Source organism: Orcinus orca, chromosome 15 (genome assembly GCF_937001465.1).
Source record: "Orcinus orca chromosome 15, mOrcOrc1.1, whole genome shotgun sequence".
NCBI lineage: Eukaryota > Metazoa > Chordata > Mammalia > Artiodactyla > Delphinidae > Orcinus > Orcinus orca.
Window position 1 is genome coordinate 12,944,692 of NC_064573.1, and position 25,504 is coordinate 12,970,195.

Below are 25,504 nucleotides of genomic sequence, written 5' to 3' on the forward strand. Positions count from 1 at the left end.
ATGCTAGACAATGGGCTAGGGGTTCAGGAGACAGCAGTGAACAGGAGAGTTCAGGTAAGAGGACTCTTACCTTCCAGTTGGGGAGACAAACAGCAAACAAGTAAACAAACTGCAAACCCTGAAGGGCTCTGTAGGAAAGGCACAGGATACCGCTATGGAAACCGCTATTGAAAGGAACAGGAGAGGAGATGACATCTGAGCTGAGACCTGGAGGCTGGGAATGAGCTCCCAAAGAAAGTGCTGGAGACTCCGAAGGACGTTAGGACATTTATAGGAACAGACAAAAGGAATCTGCCGCGATGGAGGTCGGAACAGTGCTTACCTCTGGGGAGGGTACTGACTTTGGGAGGTACGGGGGCAGGCTTCGTGTGCTGGAGATGGTCTGCATCTGAATCTGGGTGAATATATATGCATAAAAGTATGTAAAAATTCATCCAGCTGCACACTTTAAGGTTTGTGCACTCATCCTACAAATAAAATTAAATACCCCTTCCCCCCAAAAAGGGAAACGAAAGTGGGGGTGGCTTTCCAGGTGGAGGGAATAATAAGCAAGAGTCTTGCAGGTGTACTGTCCCTCGTGGAGAACAGCCAGAAACCCGCAGCTGGAGCTGCACAGAGGTCAAGGAGCGCCGTGGGGTGAGGTTACACCTGGGGAGGGAATTAAGACTGGGGCTCTGGGGCCAGGGATTTTAACTGTTTACACTTTTCAGAAATACATTCTTTTTGAACATATCTTCATGTTTTACGTGTATCATTTTTAAAAGTAAATAAGGTCATTTGCTTTTGTTTTCAAAGCGTTGCTTTCCGCCTTTCCTATCTGCTTGTTCTAAGGAGGTTAATGGCTTTGAACATCCTTTTCTCGTCTCAAGGGGGGGGAAAAAACCCCAGGAGTATAAAGTCCTCATAATTCTTTCTCATTAGGGCTGCGGTCCTAGAATGCCCACTCAGAATACACTCGTCATTTTCTGGTTCGTGGAAGAACAAAGGGAACCGTGCCGGCTGGGGGACGGTTCCTCACTTCATTCATTCCCGTAACATTTACCGAGAGTCTGTTAGATACAGACACCGCTTGTCTTCCAGGTATTCCCAGGTCCCAATCTCTCCCTGCTCATTTCAGGATAGAACCAAAGGCTGTGACGCTAAGTCTGAGGCAGTAGGATCCGGGCTGCGGGCGGGCCGCGTGCACAGAGGGACAAGCCCATCCAAGGGGAATGTGTCCTGGCCTCGCGGTCAGGACAGTTCCAGTTGCGGCGCCGGGAACCAGTTGAAGGGACGGGGAGCACTTTCTAGACCAACCCTGGGGAAACTGTGCTGAGCCTCTTGGAAAGGCCCCTTTCTCACCGTCTTCGAGACCCGCACACACTGATGCTCCGAAGGGCAGGTGGTGCCGGGTTGGGGCCCACCTGGTTGGGGCCCATCTCCCGAGCTCTTCGGCTCTTCCGGGCCGCCGCGCAGGCCGAGTGAGCGCGAGAGGGCGCGAGAGGGCGCGAGACGGCGGGGCGAGGCCGCCACACGGACGCCGCGCGGGAGGGCGGGGCTAGGCCTCCACGTGGACCCCGCGCGCGGGTGGGCAGGGCGAGGCCTACACTTGGACCCCGAGCGCCGGCGGGAGGGGTGAGGCCTCCACGTGGACCCCGAGCGCGCGTGGGCGGGGTGAGGCTTCCACGTGGACCCCGAGCGCCGGCGGGCGGGGCGAGGCCTCCTCCGGGGCCCGATCGCCTTTCCGGAGGGACCATCCTTGGTGGTGCGGGCCTCTGTCAGGACATTTAGCATCCTCAGCTCTGGCAGGACAACACCCCTGGGGGCGGCGCGCCAGGGGAAGATCCCCTGGGCGGCTCTCTCGGTCCTAAAATGGGTTAGGAGAAGCGCAGAGGGGCATCCACGCGGCCGGGGGGAGGGGGGCAGAGGCCGCGGGGGTCGCCGAGAAGGCCCCTCCTCACCCGCCCCGCCGCCGCCCCCAGCCCTGCAGCCGGTCAGTCCCTGGGCGCCCGAGGTCAGCCGGCTGCACCTGCCGCGGCACCTTTGTCAAAAATGAGTTTTGGGCATATGTGTGGGTCTACATCCGGACTCTCTAGTCTCTTCCAGGGACCGATTGACTTAAATAACTATCTGTGGCTACTGGCTACCAGATTGGACAGTTCGGGTTTAGACTGAGCATCTCAGAAAGGATACTGTTTGTAAGGTTCGTCAGAGAAAACATTGTTCTGCCTTGGGCTCCACAATAATAATTACTTGAACATTCCATGCTTACCATGTGGTTGCTGAAGAGGAGTTAAACTTCCACTGTTACCCAGGAAGTGGACTTCCATTTTTCTCTATCAGTTTACTGTCAGGTCTTTAAGGGCTAGAGGCCCAAGAAGAGAGCTCCAGGCTCCAGGTCCCGCATTCAAATGCAGACTTCGAAACTGAGTGGGCAAGTTCCTTAACCTGTCCTTGACTCGATTTCTCCATCTATAAAGTGGGTATCATAATTATACCTATTTTATAGGCTTGAGGGTTAATAATACGTGGAAGTGCTCAGGATAATGCCTGGTGCATGATATGGACTCAAATAAAAGCTAGTCATTATTACTTCGTGTAAAACAAACAAAACCCCACAGTAGAGGAGGGGGACAGCCTACACTTTCTGAAGCCCCCTTTCTTGTCTTCTGAGGATCTCTTGTGTGCATCAGTACATGTTTCAAGCACTTTAGCTTTGGTAGCTGTGCAGGCACTGGGGGGTCTCCACAACCCCATTGCTATTATTCCCATTTTGCAGATAAGAACGAAGCCATTTAAATATTTGTCCAAAGTCACACGGCTACTGGGTGACAGAGTCAAGATCTAAAGCCAGCTTTTTAGGCTTCTGAAGTTTGTGCTTTTAACTTAATGATTTTCAAAATTTTGTGCATCGGAATGGAGAGCTTGTGAAGGGCTCGCTCTTGCGCCCTCCGCCAGGCATCCTGTGCAGGGGGGGCCGGGGGGCAGTGGTGGTGGTGCTGGAGTCCGTATTTCACAGGCCTCCCAAGGGGCTCCCCGGACGGCACTGGGAGAAACAATGCGCTCCACCAATTTCCCTCCACGTGACGGGCCTTTTCCAACTGTTTTCAATCAAGAGACCATCTTTGCTAGAGTAAACACACCTCCACTTTCCAGTAGGTGGAAAGTCTGGCTTAAGAGGAAACTGGGATTCAGAACGAGCTGGGCACAATGATTTATTTCCGCTTGGATCACACACACTCTAGAGTAGTTCACTTCCTTCTCACCAGGGTTTTCAATGTAGCCAGAAATATGCCTATTTCGATACTGAGCTCCAGAGAAGATACTCAGCTATGTGGAAGCATTAAGGCATTGCATCAATTTATCACGAGATGGGTGGGTGGGAGGGGAGATCTGAAGACCCACAGGCAAAGCCCCTCTGTGGAGCTGAACTTCCCGTCTGCTGCGGGGTGACGACTTTCCATCCTGGGGGAAGCACTATTGTCTCTTGTTCCGCCGAGGCCCCACCAAGGTCTGTTTGTGTCTGGCGGAAAGGAAGCTCATCCACACCGAGGAGCACAGGCAACGCCGGCAGCCCTGCTTGAAGCCCGGCGTGGAAACGGCTTGCTTCCTTTGCCGTGCACGTCTCTGTAAACACACTGGGGAGGAACTCGGTCCTCTGTGTCCCAAATAAGGTTGAAGAAGTTACGAAGGGATGTCGCTGTAGACCCACAATTTCTGTTCTCTGGGCAAGTAATAAAAGGGCCAGCGGTGGCCCAGCCGCTTAATCTTGCCGGTTGTCCCTTCAGAGGAGGTACTTGGAAGCCTCCAGGGTCCCATCCCAGTTGCCAAGTGCGCCCCCAGCTCTGCACTGAGGACCTGGCAACCACTACGGGATCCCGCTTCTGACATGTTGCCGGACGCCCGCTGGAGATGTATGGCGCTGCGTCTGAGAAGAGTAAAGACACAGGGGGACCCTCTGGGCTCTGTGCCTTGATGGCCTCACATTCCCGTTTCATCCCAATAAAAAGAAAAAAGCGTTAAAAGAATGCTTTTAAGGAGAAAATATTTGCAAAGCACAAAGGATTGGTGTCCAAAATATACAAAGAACGCTTAAAACTCAATAATAAGGAAATAAACAGCCCAATTTAAAAACATCAGCAAAAGATCTGGACACCTCACCAAAAATGACAAACACGTGAAAAATGCTCCACATCTTATGTCATTAGAGAACTGCAAGTTCACACAATAAGGTGCTACTACGTACTTATAACGGCTAAAATCCAAACAAGGACAACACCAAGTGTTGGTAAGGATGCAGAGCAACAAGGACTCCTGTTCACCGCCGATGGGAATGGAAACGGGGCACCCCTTAGGAAGACGGTTTGGCAGGTTCTTACAAAACTAAACATAGCTTACCATATGATCCAGCAATCGCACTCTTTGGTATTTACCCAAGTAAGATGAAAACTTACATCCACACAAAAACCTGCACAGGGATGTTTAGAGCAGCTTTATTTATAATTGCCAAAACCTGGAAGCAGACAAGATGTCCTTCAGTAGGTGAGTGGATAAACAAACTGGCACATCCAGACAGTGGATTATTCAGAGTAAAAAAAAAAAAAAAAAAAAAAAAAGAGCTATTGAGCCATGAAAAGAGATAGAGGAAACTTACAAACTTACATGCATATTACTAAGTGAAAGAAGCCAATTTGAAAAGGCTACATACTGTGTGATTCCAACTATATGACCACCTGGAAAAGGCAGAACTATAGAGACAGTAGAAAGATCAGTGGATGCCAGGGGTGGGAGGGAGGGGTAAATAGGCAGAGCATGGGATGTTTTGGGCAGTGAAACTATTCTGTACGATACTACAATGCTGGATACACGTCATCATACATTTGTCAAAACCCACCGAATGTTCAAGACCAAGAGTGAACCTTGATGTAAACTGTGGACTTTAGTTAGTAATAAAGTGTTGATATTGGCTTATCAGCTGTAAACAAAAAAAAAAAGATATAAAATGCGTGTATAGGATGACTGCAATTATGTAAAACAGAAATAGCTAACAGGAAAGAACAAAGCCCAGTCATAATCCAAAGGGAGGCATTCCTAATTCTGACAGGCCCTAAAATAGGAAGGCAGGTTCTGAATAAGAAAGTATTTTTAAAGGAAATATAACATTGTGTTAGTGCTCCCTGTATGCCAGGCACCACGTTGGAACGTTTTAACCCTCACAAAAACCCCAGGAGGTTGACACTCTTGTAATCTTTGTTTACAGGTAAGGGAACTTGCTCAGAGGCCCCGGCTCAAGTGACAGCCTTGGGATTCAAAGCACTACATTATACTGCCTTTAAAAATAAGTAGCAACTAGAGTGAGGTTAGTTGTCCATCCTCACATCCTTCTGTCTTCCTCTGGCTCTCCTCACAATCCCCCGTAACTGTCGTCTTAAAGTTACCAGTGACCTCGTGACTGTCACGCTCGTGGCCATACCTCCTGACCTCTACTGTATGTGGCAATAACGACCATTTCATTCTCAAAGTTTATCTTCCGGTCTTCAGGGAACATTCTCCACTATCTGGATTCTCCTTCTCAGCCTTCTTTGACGGATCGGCTTTGCCCTCCCCTGCACCCACCAAAATAGACATTGCGAACTTCCATTCTCTAGGTGTGTGTTTGCGGGGAGGGAGAGTTGAGGAGTGTGTGTTTTAGTTACGCCCTTCAGGTGACTCTGCTGCAGGTGACCCAGGGCCACGCTGTGAGACAAACACTGGATGACCAGGTGTCACTCAAGCACCACAAATTCAGCAAGAGCAAAAGAATCCATGTTTTCTTCTTCCAAACCCTTGCCCGTCTGGCTCCCTCCCGTCTTCATGCCCTGCTGCCCCGCACCTGCCCTTGCCTGTTCCTCCCACCCTCTCACCTCCCTACCCAGCACTCCTGAAGTCGATGACATTTTCTTTGCCATCTCTTTAACTCTTCACTAAGAATATCTCACTTCTCCCTTTCTGGCCCAGCAGAAATGTTGTCCTTTGAAAACCCTTTCCCAGTTCTCAGCAGGCAGAGTTCACCTGTCCACCCACTGGGACCCCACGGCTTGTGACCAGGCTGTAGCTTGTTATGCCCCTCGTGACACTCAGCTCCCAGCCAAGAGATATTTGCTAAACAGCTGATGGAATGTGTGCACCAGAGGTGATCTCATTTTGCTAAGAAGACCCAGCAGCAAAAAGGAGAGTGAAATTCCTGCACTCGCACGTAGGACCTGAAAGATACCGGAGAGCGCACCTTTACTCGGAGAAGGTTGCTATGTGTCAGGGGTCAGCAAGCTTTTTCCATAAAGGCACAGACAGTACCTCAGGCTCTGAGGGCCACGTGGTCTCTGTCGTAACTGCTCAACTTGACCATTTCTGACGAAAGCAGCCACAACGAGACAAACGAGTGGCCGTGTTCCAAGAAACTTTATTTGTGCACACTGAAATGTGAATTTCATATAATTTTTTTATGCGTCATGAAAACGTATTCTTTTCAACCATTTAAAGATGTAAAAACCATTCTTAGCTGTGGACCGTAGTTTGTCCATCTCTACGTGTTGTTGACCTGTGAGCTACGGCTAACCCTGTGTCCTTCAGCACAGGACTCGGTACGCAAGCTTCGTTTTTTGACTGGAAGGCCCCCCCAGGTGAAAACTTTATCAGTACAAGTAGAGGAGAACCTAGAATCTTGAGGACAGGACAGAGCACCTGCTCCTCCGCTGGACCAGACACAGTCAGAAGCCGGTGCTGCCACCTAGTGCCCAGCCAGCCCCAATTGGGGTGTTTTCTCTTGCCGCTCCCTAATGACCTGGAAACATTTCCTGTCCTGTTAGCACATGGTGACAGCTGGGGTTTGTGCTCCTGGCCACACCCAAAGAGGACTTCAAATCAGTTAAAACAAAAGTGTAAAGGTAAAGAATTATAAAAACTTGATAAATCACTTAAAGTGAAAAAGTAAGCTTCAAGCCACAGAATTCTAAGGTCATTTAGCTCAGTTTCTACCACTCTTTTCCAAGCAACACTTAGCTTTCGGGTAAGAAAAATGAAGGTCCAGGAGGGCCAGGTGTTCAAGACGACAGAGTTTACGGCAGAGCTGGCCTGAGTTCTGCCTACCTTACCCCAGTGCGGGGTGCCCTGCACTGTCACACCATGCCTGTAGCATCCTGTGACCCGGGCACAAAGAATTGGAGGAGCCTGGGGGCTAAGAGCGGCAGGTTCCAGCCCCAGCCTTGCCACTGAACCGCTCTGTGCCCTCAGACACTTGGGCGGCCTTCATGCCTCAACCTCCCCAACGGTAAGATGGAGCAGAGTACCCACCTCATATGGCTGTGGTGAGGTTGACACATGCCTGCCCCCCGCTGGGCATGAAGGCGTTCGCCACCATCACGAATGTCCTGAGCACCTACTGTGTGCCAGACACTGAGTGCTTTATGTATTTTGTCAGATTCAATCCTTATAACTATTCTAACAAAGTGGATGTTATCCCCATTCTGTAAATGAGCCTGAGAAAGGTCATGCGTACTGTGGGTGGGTGCTGAAAATAAGGCTTTACCAGCGCCACCTCTTTGTACAAGTCCATCTGATGGAGGCTTCCAATGCAAAAGTGAGTTACCATGTCACAAATACCCAACCCTGATACGCTAGCAAGAATGAGCACCGAGTACTAGGTGACCTGGTGGCATTCTTAACATCCAGAAAGGCTTTTGGGGCGGGTGTGACTGTCACCGTTCCTGCTTGAAGGTGACTTTGCCTCTGTCATTTTTGGTCTTTGGAGTGTCTTTGAGTAGTGGTGGCGGGTAGAGGGAGTGCTTGGGAAAATCTATATATAACGGTCAGAGCTTTTCAAATAGCAGCAGTGAAGTATCTTTCCTGTGTGCCCTGCTACTGCACTTCTTAACTTCTGAAGGCTTAAAATTATGGACTGGCCACCAAATGCTCAAGAGTCACCGAGACATCTGGGGACAATAAAAACCTTTGCAGAGCAAGATTCAGTGTTCCAACAGAGCATACTGCTGCATGTTTCAAACCTTGGATGTAGGCAACAGCTGCTGCTCCTTGAATTCATCTGAGACAGGCAAACGCCGAAAGCCTAGTTCTAAAAGTACTGAGGTCTCCCAGTTCTGCAAACTTTCCCTCACCCCTTCAACAGAGATAAAGAAAAGAGACATTCTGACTGACCAGGACCCAGCCCACTCCTCTCTCAGGAACCCAGAGGCCCCATGGTTCTTAAGACCATGGGTGCCTATCGCTTTATACGGTTTAAAAGGTCATTGCCCTGGGGTCAGTGAAGAAGCAGTTGCAGGCCAGGAAGTGGGGCAGGAGGTAAGCACTAATCTGAAGTTGGGGCCTGGCCTTCATCACTGGTGGCATGTCTGTGGCACTTAACCCCTCTGAACCCTGAGTTCCTAGTCTGTAAAATAGGGAGGAGGGAGACCCCATACCCTTCACAGTTGTGCAGGCCAATGAGCCCAGAGAAAAGTGCAAAGGAAACTCTAAAGTACCATCAATGCGTTTAAGATGTTTATAACAAACTGAGATTGCAATGTCTGAAAGAGGAGACCGCTCAAATTACTTTTATGGCCAGTTGCCTGCATTCTTTAAGGTTTTGAGCACAGGTTTACAATCTCAAATGTTTTCTGCCTTACGTTCAATTTTCTCTACATCAGGTCAAGTGGGCAATGACGTCCGCTTGCTTGCATTGTCCTCGTCCCCCACCAGGCGGCGCTGCTTCCCAATTAGCAATTTCTTTTGGGGAGAGGCTGGCCGAGGGAGACCTTTTACAGTGGATCAAGTCGGAGCTGCAAGAGGAAAAAGAAAGACAATGAAGAACCACCCAGCCCCCCACCTCGCCCCACCCCCAAAGTTCAAGTAGCAAATCAGGATCTTAGAATTAAGAGCTCTGGAGACTTGAGGCCAGCAGTCACTGAAGAAGAGGTGTGACTGCAGGCAGGCAGGATTTTTGATGCCTACACTTGTGATGTACCCCACTTTCCAGAGCAGGAACGAGGGAGCCTAAAGCCATCTTGCTTCCAAGATGGACAGACATTTGCATACACACAGAGTTCACGTCATGTGTACCCATGCTCCAATGTAGGGGCTCACAGTTTTCAAAAGAGGACAGCATTTAAGAATTAGGTCTATTTTTCCTGAAACGTGGAAAAGTTATTTTTGCACATATGAGTACAACAGCTGTGATTCATAAGCAGTGGTATACTAAAATACTGATGTTCGATTGACCTTAGGTATACAAACCGTGCGAGCGGACGGGCGTGCTCTGGGAAAGGATGGTGCTGCCCTCTGCAGGCGGTCTAGGGCACTGCAGTGAGAACACGCCCTCATCTGAGTTTACACCTGCCTCTCAATCTCGGGCCCCGGAGCCCTTCATTCTCATAATAGAACCCAACTTCAGACTGTCTTCCATCCCCGAGGAAAGGTCCAGAGGTGCAGCCACCATGTTTACGGTCAGGGCACCTCTTTCTTCTTTCATCCCCCAGACCTCAACTCATTTCTCTGGACAGAAACGGGCCCTTTCTATGGGTGGGGTAGGCGGAGGGAGTCAGCATTTTTCTTTATCCTTTGAGAGGAAAGATGGAAGGGTTATGGGGTTAACTACTGTCACAGCTTGCCTCCATTTGGTTTCACTGCCTTAACCTTAAATGTTTTTGTAATCAGAATGTAGAATTGAAAAAAGGTGTCCTCCAAGCTCAAATGGATGGTGGTGCTCAAGTACTAGATGCTACCTGTTAAAAAAAAAAAAGAGAGAGAGAAATTACTTTATACTGTGCTTTAACCTTTTTGGAAACTTCTCAGAAAAATTTGATGTTTAGCACTTACATAAAAAATTAAATGTGGATTTGCCTTGTAAGACCTTGTTCTACTTTGGTACTGCAAGACTCAGCCCATGGATATAGAGCCCATAGCTACCTCCACATAGATTTAATTTTTGAGCACAAGAAATATTTTGTCTTTTATAAGTGGACAGAGCGGAAACAACTAAGCTTAATATAATGAAGAACTACAGTTACCAGGCTCCTTGCCACCCAGAGAACCACTGCCTTCACACAGACTTAACTCTCATCCACATTTTCCTCGTCTCTGAAAACAGAATCACAGTTCTCCTGTGCGTTGAAACGGAATTCAACTAACATTTGGGTGCCTCCTTGGTGCTACTTCATCATGCTGGACCTTTCCCATATATTATGTAATCCTCACAGCCGTAACTTAGACCAGCTCATCTTCTATCTGGGGAAAACGTGGCTCTGAAGCCCGGGGTTCCTTCCATCCTCTTCCTTCCTGTCGCCTCATCCTAACCGGTCTCTCAACTTCCAAGCCTTCTTTCAAAAACTATCGTCAACGTATTTTTTCTCTACTTAAAAATGGCAACTTCCAATTTTTCACTCAATCAACTCCAAATTCTCCAGTCCGGCTCTATTTTACCTACTGAACCACAAATCTCATAACTTTTTCAAGATGTTCCCTCTATGACAGCTGCCTGTGTCACCTCCCGACCTCACAACCCATCACCTCGGGTCCTGTGCCTTTCCACACACCTTCTTCCTAGAGCCTGCCCCCTGGTCCACACTGGTCCAAACCCCGCCCGTGCTGTCATGTCAGGCTCTCCTCCACACTCAACCTCCTCCATGAAGCCTCACACAAATCCCTCCAAGCCTACACTTATTTTTCCCTCCCCAAGCCGCCCCGGGCACTATCACAGCATCGGGATATGGACTGAGGGGCATGCATGCTGCTGGTGAGAGTGTAAACCACTTGGAAAACCACATGGCGAATCTGGGAAAACTGAATACTTGGCATGTCCTACAACCCAGCACTTGCATTCCTAGGTGTATATCCCAGGGAACTCTCGCACATACAAGCCAGGAGACTGGTACAAAACTGCTCCTGTTACAAGAGCAAACGAGTGAAAACCACCCAAATGTCTGTTGACAGAATGGATGTGTGTGTGTGTGTGTGTGTGTGCGCGTGTGTGTATTGTTCGCCCCCAATGCAATGGAATATTGTAAAGTTAGTGAAAATGAACAAACTGAAGGAATGCAACATCAGGACTGTAAAACCAGATGAGTAGAGATAGTCACAGAAGACGAGGTAAAGGGTACCCTTTCTAAAAAGCTCAAGAAAAGTAGAAATACACTGTATATTTGGGGAAGGAGGATGTAAAATGTGAGGGGAAAAGAGGAATAGTGAAATTGAGAGTAGTGGTGACCTTGCGCAGTGGGGGCAGGAAGGAGAAGGGTCGGTTAAGGGACACAGGTGATGACACTGGCGGTGTGTGAGTTAACTGGAGGCGGGTCCATAACTGCCGTGTGTTACGTGTAGGTGCCTGTTTGCTGGCTAACGGAAAAGCCATCAGGGGTCCTGTGATCTTTTCAAACCCACTGCCCAACTGGGTACAGAGGGAACGTGCGTTAGGTGGCTCAGGACAATCATTCTTAGTGTCCATCACTGCACGGAAGAACGCTGGGGACAACCGGAGGGGCTGGGCCGAGTGACATCCGTCGTCACCAGAGGACATGACTGATGCATGGATATGTGGAAAGCACCTCCCCACAATCTCTTATAAAATTACTGATTGTGTAAAGACTGACTTGAGACTGGATTATGCAAGAGAGAACCAATGTAATTCAAAGGTACTGTATTGGGAGAGTTTCCTGGAAAACAAAATGGTATTAATAAATTTGAGGAAGTAGTTAGGTCCTCTACGCTTTTGGTGAGGGAGGGCCTGAACCAGAAACACCGCTCTTGGGTGATAAGGACTCTGTCTGAGCCGCCACGGTGCCTCTGGCACACAGTGTGTGCTCAGGAAGCACAGAAGTGCAGACTCTTCTTTCAGCGGTCACACAGGTGCCCCATATATATAGTACGGCTGCTTGTGGGAAACATTTCCAGATGGTAAGTAACTTGGGGATTCACTGCCCACATTGCAGGAAAATAACGGGTTGATTCTTTAAAAAGGGAAAAAACCCCAAACCCACGAGGTATGATGTCCTCCTTTCACTTTTACAAAATTTGCAATAAAGCACAATTCTTAAGCCATTTTTCATTTTTTTATTGCTGTTAATTCAAGGAAAAAAGGTTGCATAAAATCCAATCTGTTCTAGAAATATAAGTGGCCTTTCCAGTACATAACATTTCAAATATCAAAGTATATGGTAAACATACAAATAAGGAGAAGGTAACATACCTCCTATGTACAGTACAGTCTTTTAAATCATAAAATAAGCTCCATAAAGTACAACTGGCAATGGTTCACAATGCGGTCCAGATGGGGCTTATCAAAACTCTCACTTGAACAACTCAACTGCAGCTCAACAATTAATTTAATAATGTGGTCCAAAAATACCCAGATCAAACAAAATACATTTAATCAAAATAATTTCCTTTACTCGGACTTCTTCTCTTTTTAAATTAAAGCTTTCGTCTACCCCCCCTTCACACACCCCCCTTCCTTCCCCTTTAACTCCCACCCCGGAAAGAAGGTTTCAAAATGTACATTGGTGCTATAAATATAAATTCTATCTGTGAAGCATTACACGAAGCTTCTTTCTTCAAGTGTTTCCTTTTGTCTGGCAATCTGTTAGGCTTCTGAACCGAGACCAGATATTCAAGTTCCTCTGCTGCACACCAACGTGACCCCACACAACAAACATCTGTCGATTCTGCCCTGTACTGAGGATGGGGAAACAAACCCAACCCCAAGCCCTCAACCTGCGACTCTACAGTGGTAGCTGCTCACTGCTGTTGAATGCAGCAGTCCAAACCTGCACCCCGTTCTTCCAGATAACCTCAGTGCACTTTAGGAAATCAAAAATTACCTGGAAGCAATTTAGTACATAGATTGGCTTTAAAAAAACTTTTGTTTTTAAACAGCAGCATTAAACTTAGTGATGTGACACTGACGTGATTCATACCATCTTAACACACGCAGAATTCAGTCTTTCACATTATAATCAAGCATAGTGGTAAACTGTTATAAAAGTGACTTTGCTACGAGACAAGTTAGGGAACAAATACCTGACTTTTGTAGAAACGCAGAGCTTCTGTTCAGATTGCAATAAAGCATACACATTTTTAAACACAATGGAACACTGTAACAGTTGGTGTAGGAAAAGAAATCTTGACTCAAGTGTCTCTTTTACATGACACAGTGGTAGACTACAGGTAAAATTGGCTGTTGATTTTCATGACAAACAAACACACAGAAGAACCACACTCACACTAGTTTGTTCACTTTATGTCTCTCTGAAGCAACAGGCTAAAAAAGTATGATGAAGTAAAAAGGTTTTGTTTTTTTTTTTTAAAGAAAAAGCTCTTTGTCCACTTCATATGTCATATTTTCTCAGTTTCATATGATTTTACTTCCTCCTCTCTCTTCCACTTGTTTTAATTTTTATTTGGACAACAAGCACTGCATATATGTATTTACGTGGTGCTGTTTATTACATATATACACACTATTTTGGGAATGTGATTCTCCCTTATGATTAAGGTGAAACATTCTACCCTCAATTTATATGCAGAGCAGTTTACAAAGTGTGGACAATGCAGTGCCAACCACTCCTGCGGCCACTGGAAAGAGTGAGGGTGGGGAAGAAAAGCGGAGTGTAGGACGAAAGTGAGAAAAACTGGGGAAGAAGCAAAGTTTTTTTCCAAAACCATAGGACTGTCACCAGTGTTATTAAAAAAGGTCAAATACACAGTTTTAAAGATTCAGTAAACATTGCACACAGCAAGTATTCAGTGTAAAAAAAAAAAAAAAAGCACGCATCAACATTTTCCTTTTGGTAGTCTGTTTGGATGTTTAAATTACATGTATCATACAGATAAGCCTGTTGTTGTACCAGGAGACCAGAGGCTCAAAAGCAATGCATTCTTTTTTGTTTTGGACATTTTGGTACAAGAGAAATGAAAACTCCCAACTGCATAGAAATCTAGGAAATGTATAGACAAAGAAACACAAACAAAATACCTTTCCTTTCCTCCCCTCCACACCCCAACCATGACTCCCCACACTTCAGTGTATTAAGTAGGCAAGCTTTACTTGTTTCAGTCTGCAGAATCCAACGTATCATTAGAAGGGGGGAGGGGAGGTGCGTATCTCAGTCTGTAAGTGCCTAAAATGGGAAAGACAGAACTGCTAAGTCACTGCGTACAATGCAATGCATCACAAACCACTACAAGATATCAAATGGGCATGCTCCTCAGCCGCTGCTCCTTCGGCAATACTCGGACCGCAAAATGGTCCATAAAATGACTTTTAAAAAGTAATAATGAAGTTTGTGCTTTAAGTTCAACCTAAAGCTATCAAACTCAATTTTCCCTTAAAAAATGTCAAGCACATACTCCCAAGTCAAGCCTTTTTTCTGTGTGAGATCTGGCAAAATGACAAAAGCCTAATGTGAGTGAAAGGTAACAGTTTCAGGTCTACACTGAACTTGGTATCTTACACGTACTTATTGAAGAACAATTTCTTTATTCTGGTGGTAATAATATTAAACTCAGTTTGAATCTCCTTACTCCAAAAACCAGTGCTTAAATATTTTGTGCCTTTTAAAATGCAATAGCACTGAAAAAAACAAAAATGTCTGCTGGGAAGGAAGGGTGTAGCATGAGGCCAGTTGGTTATGCATAGATAGACCCAAACAACTAAAAATCTTCCATGTCAGATGACTATCACTTCCTAGTTTTTCAGCATTTAAAAATTTTGCTTACTCTATGACACAGGATTGTAGCTTTAAAAAAAAAGTGCTGCTAGCAAGAGATTCGCAAATCCCCATTATATTCCTTAAGAAGTGCCTTTATGGTTTATTCCTTAATTGGGAACTGAATTTCTCTGAACTTCCTTGTGCTGTGTGTGTGTCCTGTGTGTGTCCACGCTAGGTTTTGCCGTTTGCATTTTATGATTTGTCACTGAGAGCACAACATCCGTAAACAAACACACAACAGCTCTTTCTGCTTCAACAGGATCACCGTGATCACCAGGGGAGGGAGGGACGGGCACACTCAAAAACAAGTCCTCTGGGAGCTCTCATGATTACCTTGTTGACTGGCCTCCATGGACGACTGCTTACACTCCTGTGCATAGTGCCCGCTCACACCACAGTTGTAACATGAAACGTTCCCATTCTTCTTGGGCCCCGAACCACTCGTGCTGGCGACTACATTAGGTGCTGGATACACAGGATAGAACCTCCCGAATCCTGCCATCTGCTGCATGCCATAGTTGGCTTGGACTGGGTCATGCACCAGTCCATTTGCATATGGAGTCTGAGGCAGAAAAAAAGGAAGTTGGTTTCCATTGCTCTGATGTGCTTGGTTGAGGTAGCTGCCATTGCAGATGGATGGCAGAGTAAAGAACGATGGGACTCGGTACATTGGTCCAGGCATTGGATTAGGATAATAGTAACTATTTAGCTGAAGGTTTCCATTGGTCCCACAGCTGCACCTTCGCCCACAAGAACCACAAGGACCTGAGCCCATCTGCTGTGGAGGCAACACTGTCCCGTTGGCGTTCGTGTTTCCCACAGCACTGATGTAAGACGTGCTGTCGCCCTGCGCAGTACTGTGTGTCAAAGCAGGGCTCGGGCTTGGGGCGGGACCGGGGGTGTGGGTAGGAACCGCGGGAGGAACACTCGACTGGGCCTGGCTGATGCCTGCTCCCGTGGACTGGGCAGACGGTGCCGCCGTGCTGAGGACGGTGGAATTCTGGCTGGGTAACACCCCGGCAGCAAGGGGAGAGCCTGGCAAGGGGTAGGAAGCTGGTGGCTGTACGGCCGAGAGGCCGGCTGCTGGAAGAACTACCTTCACATTGGTAGGCTGAGGGGCTGTCCCTGTGTTTCCCTCAAGCTGAGGCACCATTTGACTTAGTCCTACCACTTGAGATGCAGATTTTGTGATGGGGTCTGTGGTAGCAACAGGAGATCCTGGAAAACTACCTGGATTATGAACAGGAATAAAGGCAGTGTTTGGTGATCCGACGCTCAGACTCCCGGTTGGTTGCTGGGAGAGGTTCACCGTGCAACTCTCGGAAGATCCCTGCGGCGGCGGCAGTTTCAGCCTCTGAATTGTGAGGTGCAAAGCGGGAGTACTACTATGTGGAAGGAATGTTGATGGAACAGGTAAAGGGGACGCCAGTAATTCAAGGTGCTTTTCTGATTCTGCAGTAGAAGCTGTTGACCCTAGTATTCCGACGGGGGTTGAGTTCGTGGACTCCCTTATTGCAGAGAGAGCAACAGGGCTAGGAACAAGCATCCCTATTGTTTTACCATCAGCAGATTTGGGTGGAGGAACGACCACCTCAGACTTCTGGGCACCATTGTGCATGACACAGTGTAAAGTTGGCATAAAAGAAATATGCTGATACTTGGGTGAGCTTAAGGGATCTTCTAAAAGGTTTGCATCGTCGTTTCCTAATGAAGCAATCTGAACAGGTGGCTTGACAGTGACAGTCTGGTTGACAGAACCATAACCTGTAAACCTGGTTGTGGATGGATTTCCAGAATCCTCAGAATTGCTGTCTGTGTCTGAGGGAAACAAACATAACTAGATGTTAACACAAGCATAATCTCCCAACCTTCTTGCTAGAAATAAACTTTAAGTATATCTAAAACACTGAAGTTTGGACTAATAAATGTATCCCTAAGCTTCCTGACTACCAAGCTGACCTTCTTTTAATTTTTGGCTTTCTGTGGACTTCACTGTAAACATATGGAGATTCTGGAAAAGAGGCAAGACTATGGAAACAATAAAAGCTTGGTGGCTGCCAGGGGTGGGGGCCCCGGAGAAGGATGAACGGGCAGAGCCCGGGGTGTCTTCAGGGCAGTGGAAGTACTCTGTGTGATGCTGTAATGGTGGGTATGTATCATTACACATTTGTCCAAAGCCACTGAAGGCGAGCCCTTAGATAAACCATGGGCTTTGGGCGATAATGATGCGTCAAAGTAGATTGGTTCATCCTTGGTAAAACATGTGTCATTCTAGGGAGCAATTGTTGATAACAGGGCAGACTATATATGTGTGAGAGTAGGGAATATTTCTGTATCTTTCTCTCAATTTTATAGTAAACCCAAAACTGCTCTAAAAAAATTAAATCTTAAATTAAAAAAAAATCCATGGAGAGGTAAGAAACAAAAGGTTAACGGAGACTGAATGAAGCACAGTATAAAATACAGACCTTTATTACAGAGAAAGGGATCAGATATTTTTAACCTTAATCAATTTTAGGCAATTCACTTGATTTATATTCTGTACTACTAAACCCGAGGTCTTCACATTTGTCTCACATAAATAATACAATTTAAAGGAGTTCAATCAAGACTATATTTAACTCGGGACTTCCCTGGTGGCGCATTGGTTAAGAATCCGCCTGCCAATGCGTGGGGACACAGGTTCGAGCCCCGGTCCGGGAAGATCCCACATGCCACGGAGCAGCTAAGCCCGTGCACCACAAGTATTGAGCCCACGTGCTGTAACTACTGAATCCCGCATGCCTAGAGCCCATGCTCCGCAACGAGAGGCCACCGCAATGAGAAGCCCGCACACCACAACTAGAGAAAGCCCGCGTGCAGCAACGAAGACCCAACACAGCCGAAAATAAATAAATAAATTTATTTTAAAAAAAAAAGACTATATTTAACTCAAATATCCAGAGATAGGGAAGGGAAGAGAGTTTTCTTAGAATGGAATAAATATTCTTACTTTTAAATATTTCAGTGGGGGAAAGAAAATTTAAAGCTACCATTATGGTCATAAAACAAGTGTGCTAGAGCACAAGAAGCAGTGCCATTTCTCCTAAAACAAAACAGCAAAGTGGCAGATACAAAATTGTACTGCATTTGTTTTTATTACTGCATCACTCTTCTGCTTGTAAACAGAAATAACTTTAATCTAGACTTCCCCTGGATTTCTTGACTTTTGGTATAAAGGGGACAAAAGACAAAATCTAACTCACAATGTTTAAATATCGTAAACCCAGATACTGCAGTACTATGTATAGAGACCATTCAGTTAAATGTAGTGCCTAATTTAACATCTTTCTGCCCATAAATATAAGCAGAATTGCACTGCGTACTTAAAATGTTTATATTTGTTAAGGTAATAACTAGTTATATTCAGTTAAGATGCTAAAATCTTTTGAAACAATACTAAAAACAAATCATACTAGTCTTCCTGGAGAAAGGTTAAATAGAACCTTCCTGGAGAAAGGTTAAACCTGAACCAACCTACAGAATGTCAACAATGTTATTAATTAAACAATAATAATTTATATTAGAAAAGATTCAACTTATGAGTAAGTGGTTCTAACATATACTCTCCTTAATAGCTGAGGAGTTTCTGGTTAAACTTTGCAAAACAAAAAGTATCCAAAAATTAGTAACTTATTTAAGGCACTGTATTTATATCTGTACCTTCATACAAGTATAGAGTTAAAAATAAACATTTAAGTTCAAAAGAAGCTGTAATATTTTTCAGATGATCAATTCAATTTCTATAGGAATTGGGCTTTGTTTAAATCTTCTTAAGTCATAGCAAATGGCCCCATGATCCCAAATGGTTTTCTAAGCATTATAAGGACTTACCCAGCTATTTAGAGAGAGGTCCTCCTTTTTTGCACTGACTCTGAAAAGTATAAAGTCTTACAACAAAACCCCTTTATGACCAACAAGAACAACAAAGCCACATGCTTTTCAAAGCAACTTTTCCATGCACTCAAAATTCTAAAGATGATCAACACTTGTTATCACAGTGGACATTTCCCCCCCTGGTTGGTTTCAGAGAGCCCTTAATGATCCTTCATTTAGGGAAGGCTCATTTAGTCATGCGATAACAGAGCCTATCTGAAAAAGGGCAAGCTCCTCTATACAGGCCCACCAACTCACCCTATCTGATGACAGGAAAGGACTGCTGCAAAGTCATCTAGGCATGCAGATGTACCCTTAATTCTGACAAAGAGGCAAATCTGCATTGTTAGCTTAAGAGCCATGGATTATTGGTACATCCTACAGAATCGAGCATAGCATATTGAAAGCTTCTCTATTCTGGATAAGGCATAAAAATTATCTCGTTTAACCTTCATAAGAGCTCTGGGCAGTTACTTTCATTTTTCTTCTTTCATGGGGAAACTGCAGATCAGAAGTGCAGTGTTGCCTCAGATTAGTAGAACTGGCAGTAGTCACTGCATGTTACATTTGTTATGACTTCAAAATAACTTCAAAGTAAAAACTGGCTTTAACTGTATGTGATGCAGCAGAATCGCTGTCATAGCTCCCTAAGATGTGACCTGACGGTATAACACAAAGGCTAAGGTCTTGAAGAGCTGTGGACTGTGCAGGAAAAAGCCACGTCTGAAATGCTGTTGTTAAAGGATCTTTATGATCTTTAAGTGGCCCAAGAGAAACCATTTATTACTGCCCACCAGCATGGACACACCTTATAACCAAGACACTATTACTAAGACGTTTATAGCCAAGATGTTATCAGATAACATTATCATTGTAAAGAATGACATCCTCATTCAGCATATACATTTTTTTGTGTGTCTGTGGACCACTTTTAAAGTCTTTATTGAATTTGTTACAATATTGCTTCCGTTTTTTTATGTTTCCGTTTTTTTTTTGGCTGCAAGGCATGGGGGATCTTAGCTCCCCGATCAGGGATCAAACCCCGCACCCCCTGCATTGGAAGGGGGAGTCTTAATCACTGGACCACCAGGGAAGTCCCAACATATACATTTGTGATACCTCATTTCTGGAATGGCAGGGTAAGAGCCTCTGACGCTCCATTCCTCCATAAAAGCAACAAGAATCCTGGCAAAAACTATCAAAATCAACTTTTTCAGAACTCTGGAAATCAATTAAAGGCTCGCAGCAATGTGAAGAGTGTTTATTAAAGAAAAACAGCTGAATCTTGTAAGAATAGCAACCACTGCGGTATTTCACCTTGCCCGAATTCTTGCTCGCATTCTCCACCTCTGAAGTAGCTTTGTAAACTAATAGTCTTGCAACTACAGTAGCTACGAAAACAAGCAGCCTAGCAGCCGCTCTAAGAAACATGGATTTGGAACTCTATAAAAGCACCTTCCTAAGGAACCGTCACTATCTGTCTGGCAACTTGAGTTCACTCTGTGTTAACAGCAGCTTACCCACAGGGCATGTGTCACAATCAATCTGCGGCAACCGTTTAACAATTTGGCTGCCTGGGCTGGCATGACCAGTTGAGGCTAACAATAGTCTGACCAAAAAACTTAAAAGGAAAAACTGAAGAAGCGGATGTTCACAGGGAGCTCTGAAAAGCTTCAATATATTCCTGGGAATCTAAAAGGCCATGCTCATATCTAGGGCTATATATGCATGCCCAGGAGAGACCTAAGAAGGCTCTATACTCTTATTTCTGGCTGACTCTGAGCCTCCATTTAAGGAGGAATTGAAGACATAGTACATACAGAAAACAAAGCGCAAAAGAGCAGATGTAAATCCTACCTTATCAGTAATTACAGTAAATTTCAATAGGTTAAACACTCCAATCAAATGGCAGAGATGGGCAGAATTGCTAAAAAACCATAATCCAACTATAAGGTGTCTTTAAGAGATACTTTAGAGTCAAAGACACAAATAGGCTTAAAGTAAAAGGATGGAAAAAGAGGTACCCTGCAAACACCCAAAAGAGAGCTAAAGTAGCTATATTATTATCAGACAAAATAGATTTTAAGAAAAAAATTGTCATTAGAGACAAAGAAGGATATTTATAATGATAAAAAGGGTCAATCCATCAGGAAGACATAAACGTTATAAATATATGTGCATCTAACAATATGCAAGGTTTCAATCTTTCTACATTGACTCTACATTTTGTTGTGACTGTCTTCTTTCTCTTTAATTTCATATGCAGTGAAATAGGTTTAAAAAAATCAACATCACTAGGAACTGCTAAGTCAGTGGTCTACACGACACCCTTTTATACTAATTAAAGTCAATAATGACATTTACAGTACCATAAAAATACCTATGTTTGACTGATTTTAAGAGCACACATTTTCCTCTGACACCCCCAAATCCCTCCAAAGAGCAAACCTCTGTCTTTTTCTTCTTCACTTTCAAAACTTTCTCTTCCATCATGTCTTGGGCTAGACGGAGAACTGTAACTCTCTGAAGATGTTTCTCCACATGTGTCATGTCCAGATCCAATGTCCAAATTCACATCTAAAAATAACGTGATTTTTAAAAAATAGAATTGTTTAGTTAAATAAATTTCTGAATTGAACCATCAGAAATTAGTTACACCCTTAAATTTTTTTTCCAAGTTTTTCTATAATTACCTAAAAAAGCTGGCCTCTGACCTAGGTAAAAATTCATTACTGAAGCACAATTTTATTTGAAAATAATTGACGATTTTTTTGCGGGGGACAAATGCATTCTTAGGCAGAGGCAGAGGAAAAAATCAATATAACAGACTTTAAAAAATTAGAATTAAGATTCTTTGCAGGATCTGTCCAATATTAGCACATTGAGCCACTTTTTAAGTCTATACATTTTAACTCCTCAGAGCATGTTGTAAAATTCTTTCTTTAAAAGAACTCAAAAATAGAACTGACTGCCAAAAATGCCTATTCAGTTAAAATTTGTATGCCTGAATATTTAAAAAGAGTAAATTGCTTCCCATGAAGTAGACTGAGTAACCCCTGAGTTCTAACCAGAAATGATGGACTGGGAACAAAACAAAACAAAACCATTGGGATAGAGTGAGCCAAGATTTGCTCACTAAAATGCAGTGAAGACTTTGAAACTCTAAAGAGTAAGTTTCAGAAATGTAAAAAGAAAAAATAAAAAGGCAGCTATTTCTCAAAATGAATTTATGAAATGATTTTGTTTAGATTATATAGCTAGCAAATATTCTAACCACCAAATGTCATATATTAATTTGCAATTTTCAAAGAACTAAATACATAAATGTAAATCTATGCTGAACATAATTTTCCCTTTCTGACAATCCAGGTGCTTCAGAATTGTGTAGAGTCTTTGGAATTTTTATAATAAAAAAATATGTGATCCTTTGGAGTCAGAGGTGTGGCTGGAAGGTGAGGATGAAATAACTATGCCAAAGGCTATTCCACAAATTGCCCTTTTAAACAGAGAGATAAACTGTTTTATCTATCATGTCTCAAAGAGATATTAAAAGCAAACACACTGCAAAACACAGATGATGAACAGCACTGACTGCTTTGGGGAGAAGACAACATGGAGGGACGCAGTGAGGGATTTATTTTGTTCCCTTTTGTACCTTCAGAATTTTGAACTACATAAATGTATTTTACTCAAAATAGAAGTTAAATTTTAAATTAAAAATAAATAAGGGCTTTCCTGGTGGCACAGTGGTTGAGAGTCGCCTGCCAATGCAGGGGACACGGGTTCGCGCCCCGGTCCGGGAAGATCCCACAGGCCACGGAGCGGCTGGGCCCGTGAGCCATGGCCGCTGAGCCTGTGCATCCGGAGCCTGTGCTCTGCAACGGGGGAGGCCACAACAGTGAGAGGCCCGCGTACCGCAAAAAATAAATAAATAAATAAAATAAAATTAAATAAATAAATAAATAAATAATACTTATCTTTAACTGAGTTATTTAAAATTTTCAGCTTCAATATAGTATCTACACTTATGATATGTGTGATTGTTCTATTAAAAAAATCTTAAATATATCTTAAGTTTACTGAATGCTTAAAGGTAATCACCTTCTTAAAGGTAATTCCTTAGTATTTCAAAGGGGAATTAATAAACAGAGGGTTTTCCCTTTAAGTTGGAGCCAGCAAACATCTGAGCTATACTAGACAGTAAGACAAGTTGTACAAAGTATTGATATATATATTTATAGTCGTACTCTATAAATGTAAATATATATGAATCAGTGACATATATAGAGAACAAAATAGACAGAAAAGGTTAATCTTGAATCAAAAATCCTGAGATTGTACTTTCATAATATTTGAAAATAAAGAAATAAAGGAATTAGAGCCTGAGATGTTATCAAAAGTTCTTATAGATAGCTAGTAGGAAGCAGCCACATAGCACAGGGAGATCAGCTCGGTGCTTTGTGACCACCTAGAGGGGTGGGATAGGGAGGGTGGGAGGGAGACGCAAGAGGGAGGGGATATGGGGATATATTTTTATGTATAGCTGATTGACTTTGTTATAAAGCAGAAACACACCACTGTAAAGCAATTATACTCCAACAAAGATGTTTAAAAAAAAAAGTTCTTAATAACCTATACAGCATATGTTTTCTTCTAACTTATTAGAATAGGGAAAAGGAACCACATTACTGAACACCTCTGTGCTTGATACTAGCTAAATGCTTTTCATGTTATCACATTTAAGTTTTACAGTCTGGTGAGGTAGATATTCTTCTTCTTTTACAAACTTAAGAAAATGGTGGAGTAAGGATTCAAACCCACATCTGTCTGAGATCAAAGTCTACACACTTCTCTGAAAATATGAAGCTAAAAGGGAAAGAACTGTTACAAGCTTTTTTGGCATAGTTCCCAAATCATGTGAGAGACGAGAGAGTGATGTCATGAGGGTGGTATATATTTGACAGGAATTTCAACTATAGAATGACCTGATTTAGTGTGTGCTTTAGAAGACAGTGCAGAAAATGAACCAGAAGGAGGAAACAGACAGGGAGGCCTGGCAGAAGCTATTTCTAATCATCCACTGACAGAGAACTCTTGTCTTCCTTATTTTAGCTTCTCCCCCTCCTTTTAGCTGCCATCACCACAGGAAACCTCAAAGATACTGAAGTGTTACAATATACTCATAAACATGGTTTTTTCCCATGTCATTTTCCCCCCAAAGACAGCTCAGTTAATTAATTCAATGAGTGGGCCAGATGATTTTAGAGTCAAAATGCAACTATATTTCCTTATCAATATTAAATCTCTCTAAACAAATAGCTAGTTTAAAAATGTACTCCATTAAGAAAATGGATATATTCTGGTTATTTATGTTGCATCACAACGGAAGGTACTAACATTTGAATAAAATTTAAATTAAACAAATCTTATTTGTAGGGTCAGCTGTCAACATATGTGTTAGAAACAGACACGGACAGACACTTTCCTAGAGGTCTGTGAGCTTTTATTCTTTTTTTAAAAATCTTTACTATTAGTGGTGAAGGTAAATGTAACACAGAAAGTTACCAATGAACCAGCACAAGGGACATTTCTCAGTCAAATGAACACAAAATCTTTCACTTAAAAATAAAAGAACCTTAAAATAATGGTGGGTAGATGGAGACCACACAAATCGAGTACAACGAAAATCTGAGGGTCTGAATTCCCCTGAAGTCCCATAAAACTCCACAAAGGACAGTCATTAAAACATGAAAAAGTCAACAAGATTTCTATAAGTGACTTTACACAAGAACGGGTACAGGCTTCCACGAGGGTGGAAAGACCCCGCAGGTCCTGCAGCCCCTGCTCTGGAGCAGGGATTGGCTGAGAAGGAAACAATCGAGGAGACTGCTGCTACCAGGGAAGGAAGAGGTGCCAGAGTGTCACTGTAGCAAAGGAGAAATTTACCTCCGTGGCCGAATCAAATTTCCTGCATTAAACAATTCTGAAGTATTAATGGAGTTAATTCAGAAATCACTATTCTCATCAACGCAGGAAAAAAAGTGTTATCAGGCTTTGACACAACAGCCTAATACCTCCTGCAATAGGTACCCTGCTAAATATATTTAGGTGACGTGTATTTGAAAGAAAAACACCCTTACCTTTCACAGAACCACCGTGGGTGTGCTGAGGAGCGGAGATTCGAATACCATTTATTCTACTATTCAATCTGTTGTCAGTTTTCTTAATTTTCTCCCTAAGCCGAAAGTATACATGTTACCCACATTGTTTATGAGTCCCTAGAGAACAACACTAAGTACAGTATTAATAAAATTCCCCTCAAATTTTTTTATAATTAAAAAAAAATGTTTAGTAAGGTACAATGTAAATCCAAGATTCATCCTTTAGTTTACAGGGCTGAGAATTTTGCCCCTCCAAACTGAATATAATATTTGACAATAGCTTTATTTTTATCACCTGCATGTGTTGATTATTTAGAACTGAAAAAATTAAGTCCAGAGTAAAAATATAAAGAAAACTAATGGAAAAATACTATTTATACTACATAAATTAAACATGCCCATTATCAAATGTTGTCTCCTCTTACCAATTTCTGTTACTGGAAAGATTAAATTGCACCTACTTTTCTATTTGTGACTTTCCTTTTTTCTTATTTATTGAAGATAAACTTCGTTTTTCAGTTGAATGCTAGGGAAAAGAATAAAAAAAAAATCCGACTAAAGCGAGACCATACTCGTGTAGGTATCCTCTTATTCTGATAAAAAACATTAAAATAATGCAGTCCCAGTTGTATATTCTAACACGTTTTTATTTCCAACCTCTTTTTTGAAGTTACCTACTTGACTCACTAAAATCTGCATATTCTGACAAATACTTAA

The 25,504-nt window shown here is 43.5% G+C and overlaps 2 protein-coding genes across 7 annotated transcripts in view; both read right to left on the reverse strand.

Moving 5' to 3' along the window:
• TNFRSF11A (TNF receptor superfamily member 11a) overlaps positions 1-25,504 on the reverse strand; it is a 257,143-nt gene that overhangs the window by 44,398 nt on the left and 187,241 nt on the right. The window lies entirely within an intron of this gene.
• Positions 6,403-25,504, reverse strand: part of ZCCHC2 (zinc finger CCHC-type containing 2) — a 55,242-nt gene continuing 36,140 nt past the window's right edge. For 2 of the 6 annotated variants that reach the window (XM_049698004.1, XM_033425000.2), the window contains 5 exons: positions 25,249-25,313; positions 24,767-24,861; positions 21,075-21,203; positions 15,045-16,529; positions 12,041-14,120 (listed from right to left, as the gene is read on the reverse strand). In XM_049698004.1, coding sequence (XP_049553961.1) covers positions 14,053-14,120; positions 15,045-16,529; positions 21,075-21,203; positions 24,767-24,861; positions 25,249-25,313 — 1,842 coding nt within the window. In that variant the 3' untranslated portion in view covers positions 12,041-14,052. Of the gene's footprint in view, positions 8,790-8,826; positions 9,732-12,040; positions 14,121-15,044; positions 16,530-21,074; positions 21,204-24,766; positions 24,862-25,248; positions 25,314-25,504 lie in introns of those variants that run through there. The other 4 variants (XR_007471695.1, XM_049698002.1, XR_007471694.1 and 1 more) reach the window with 4 other exon arrangements.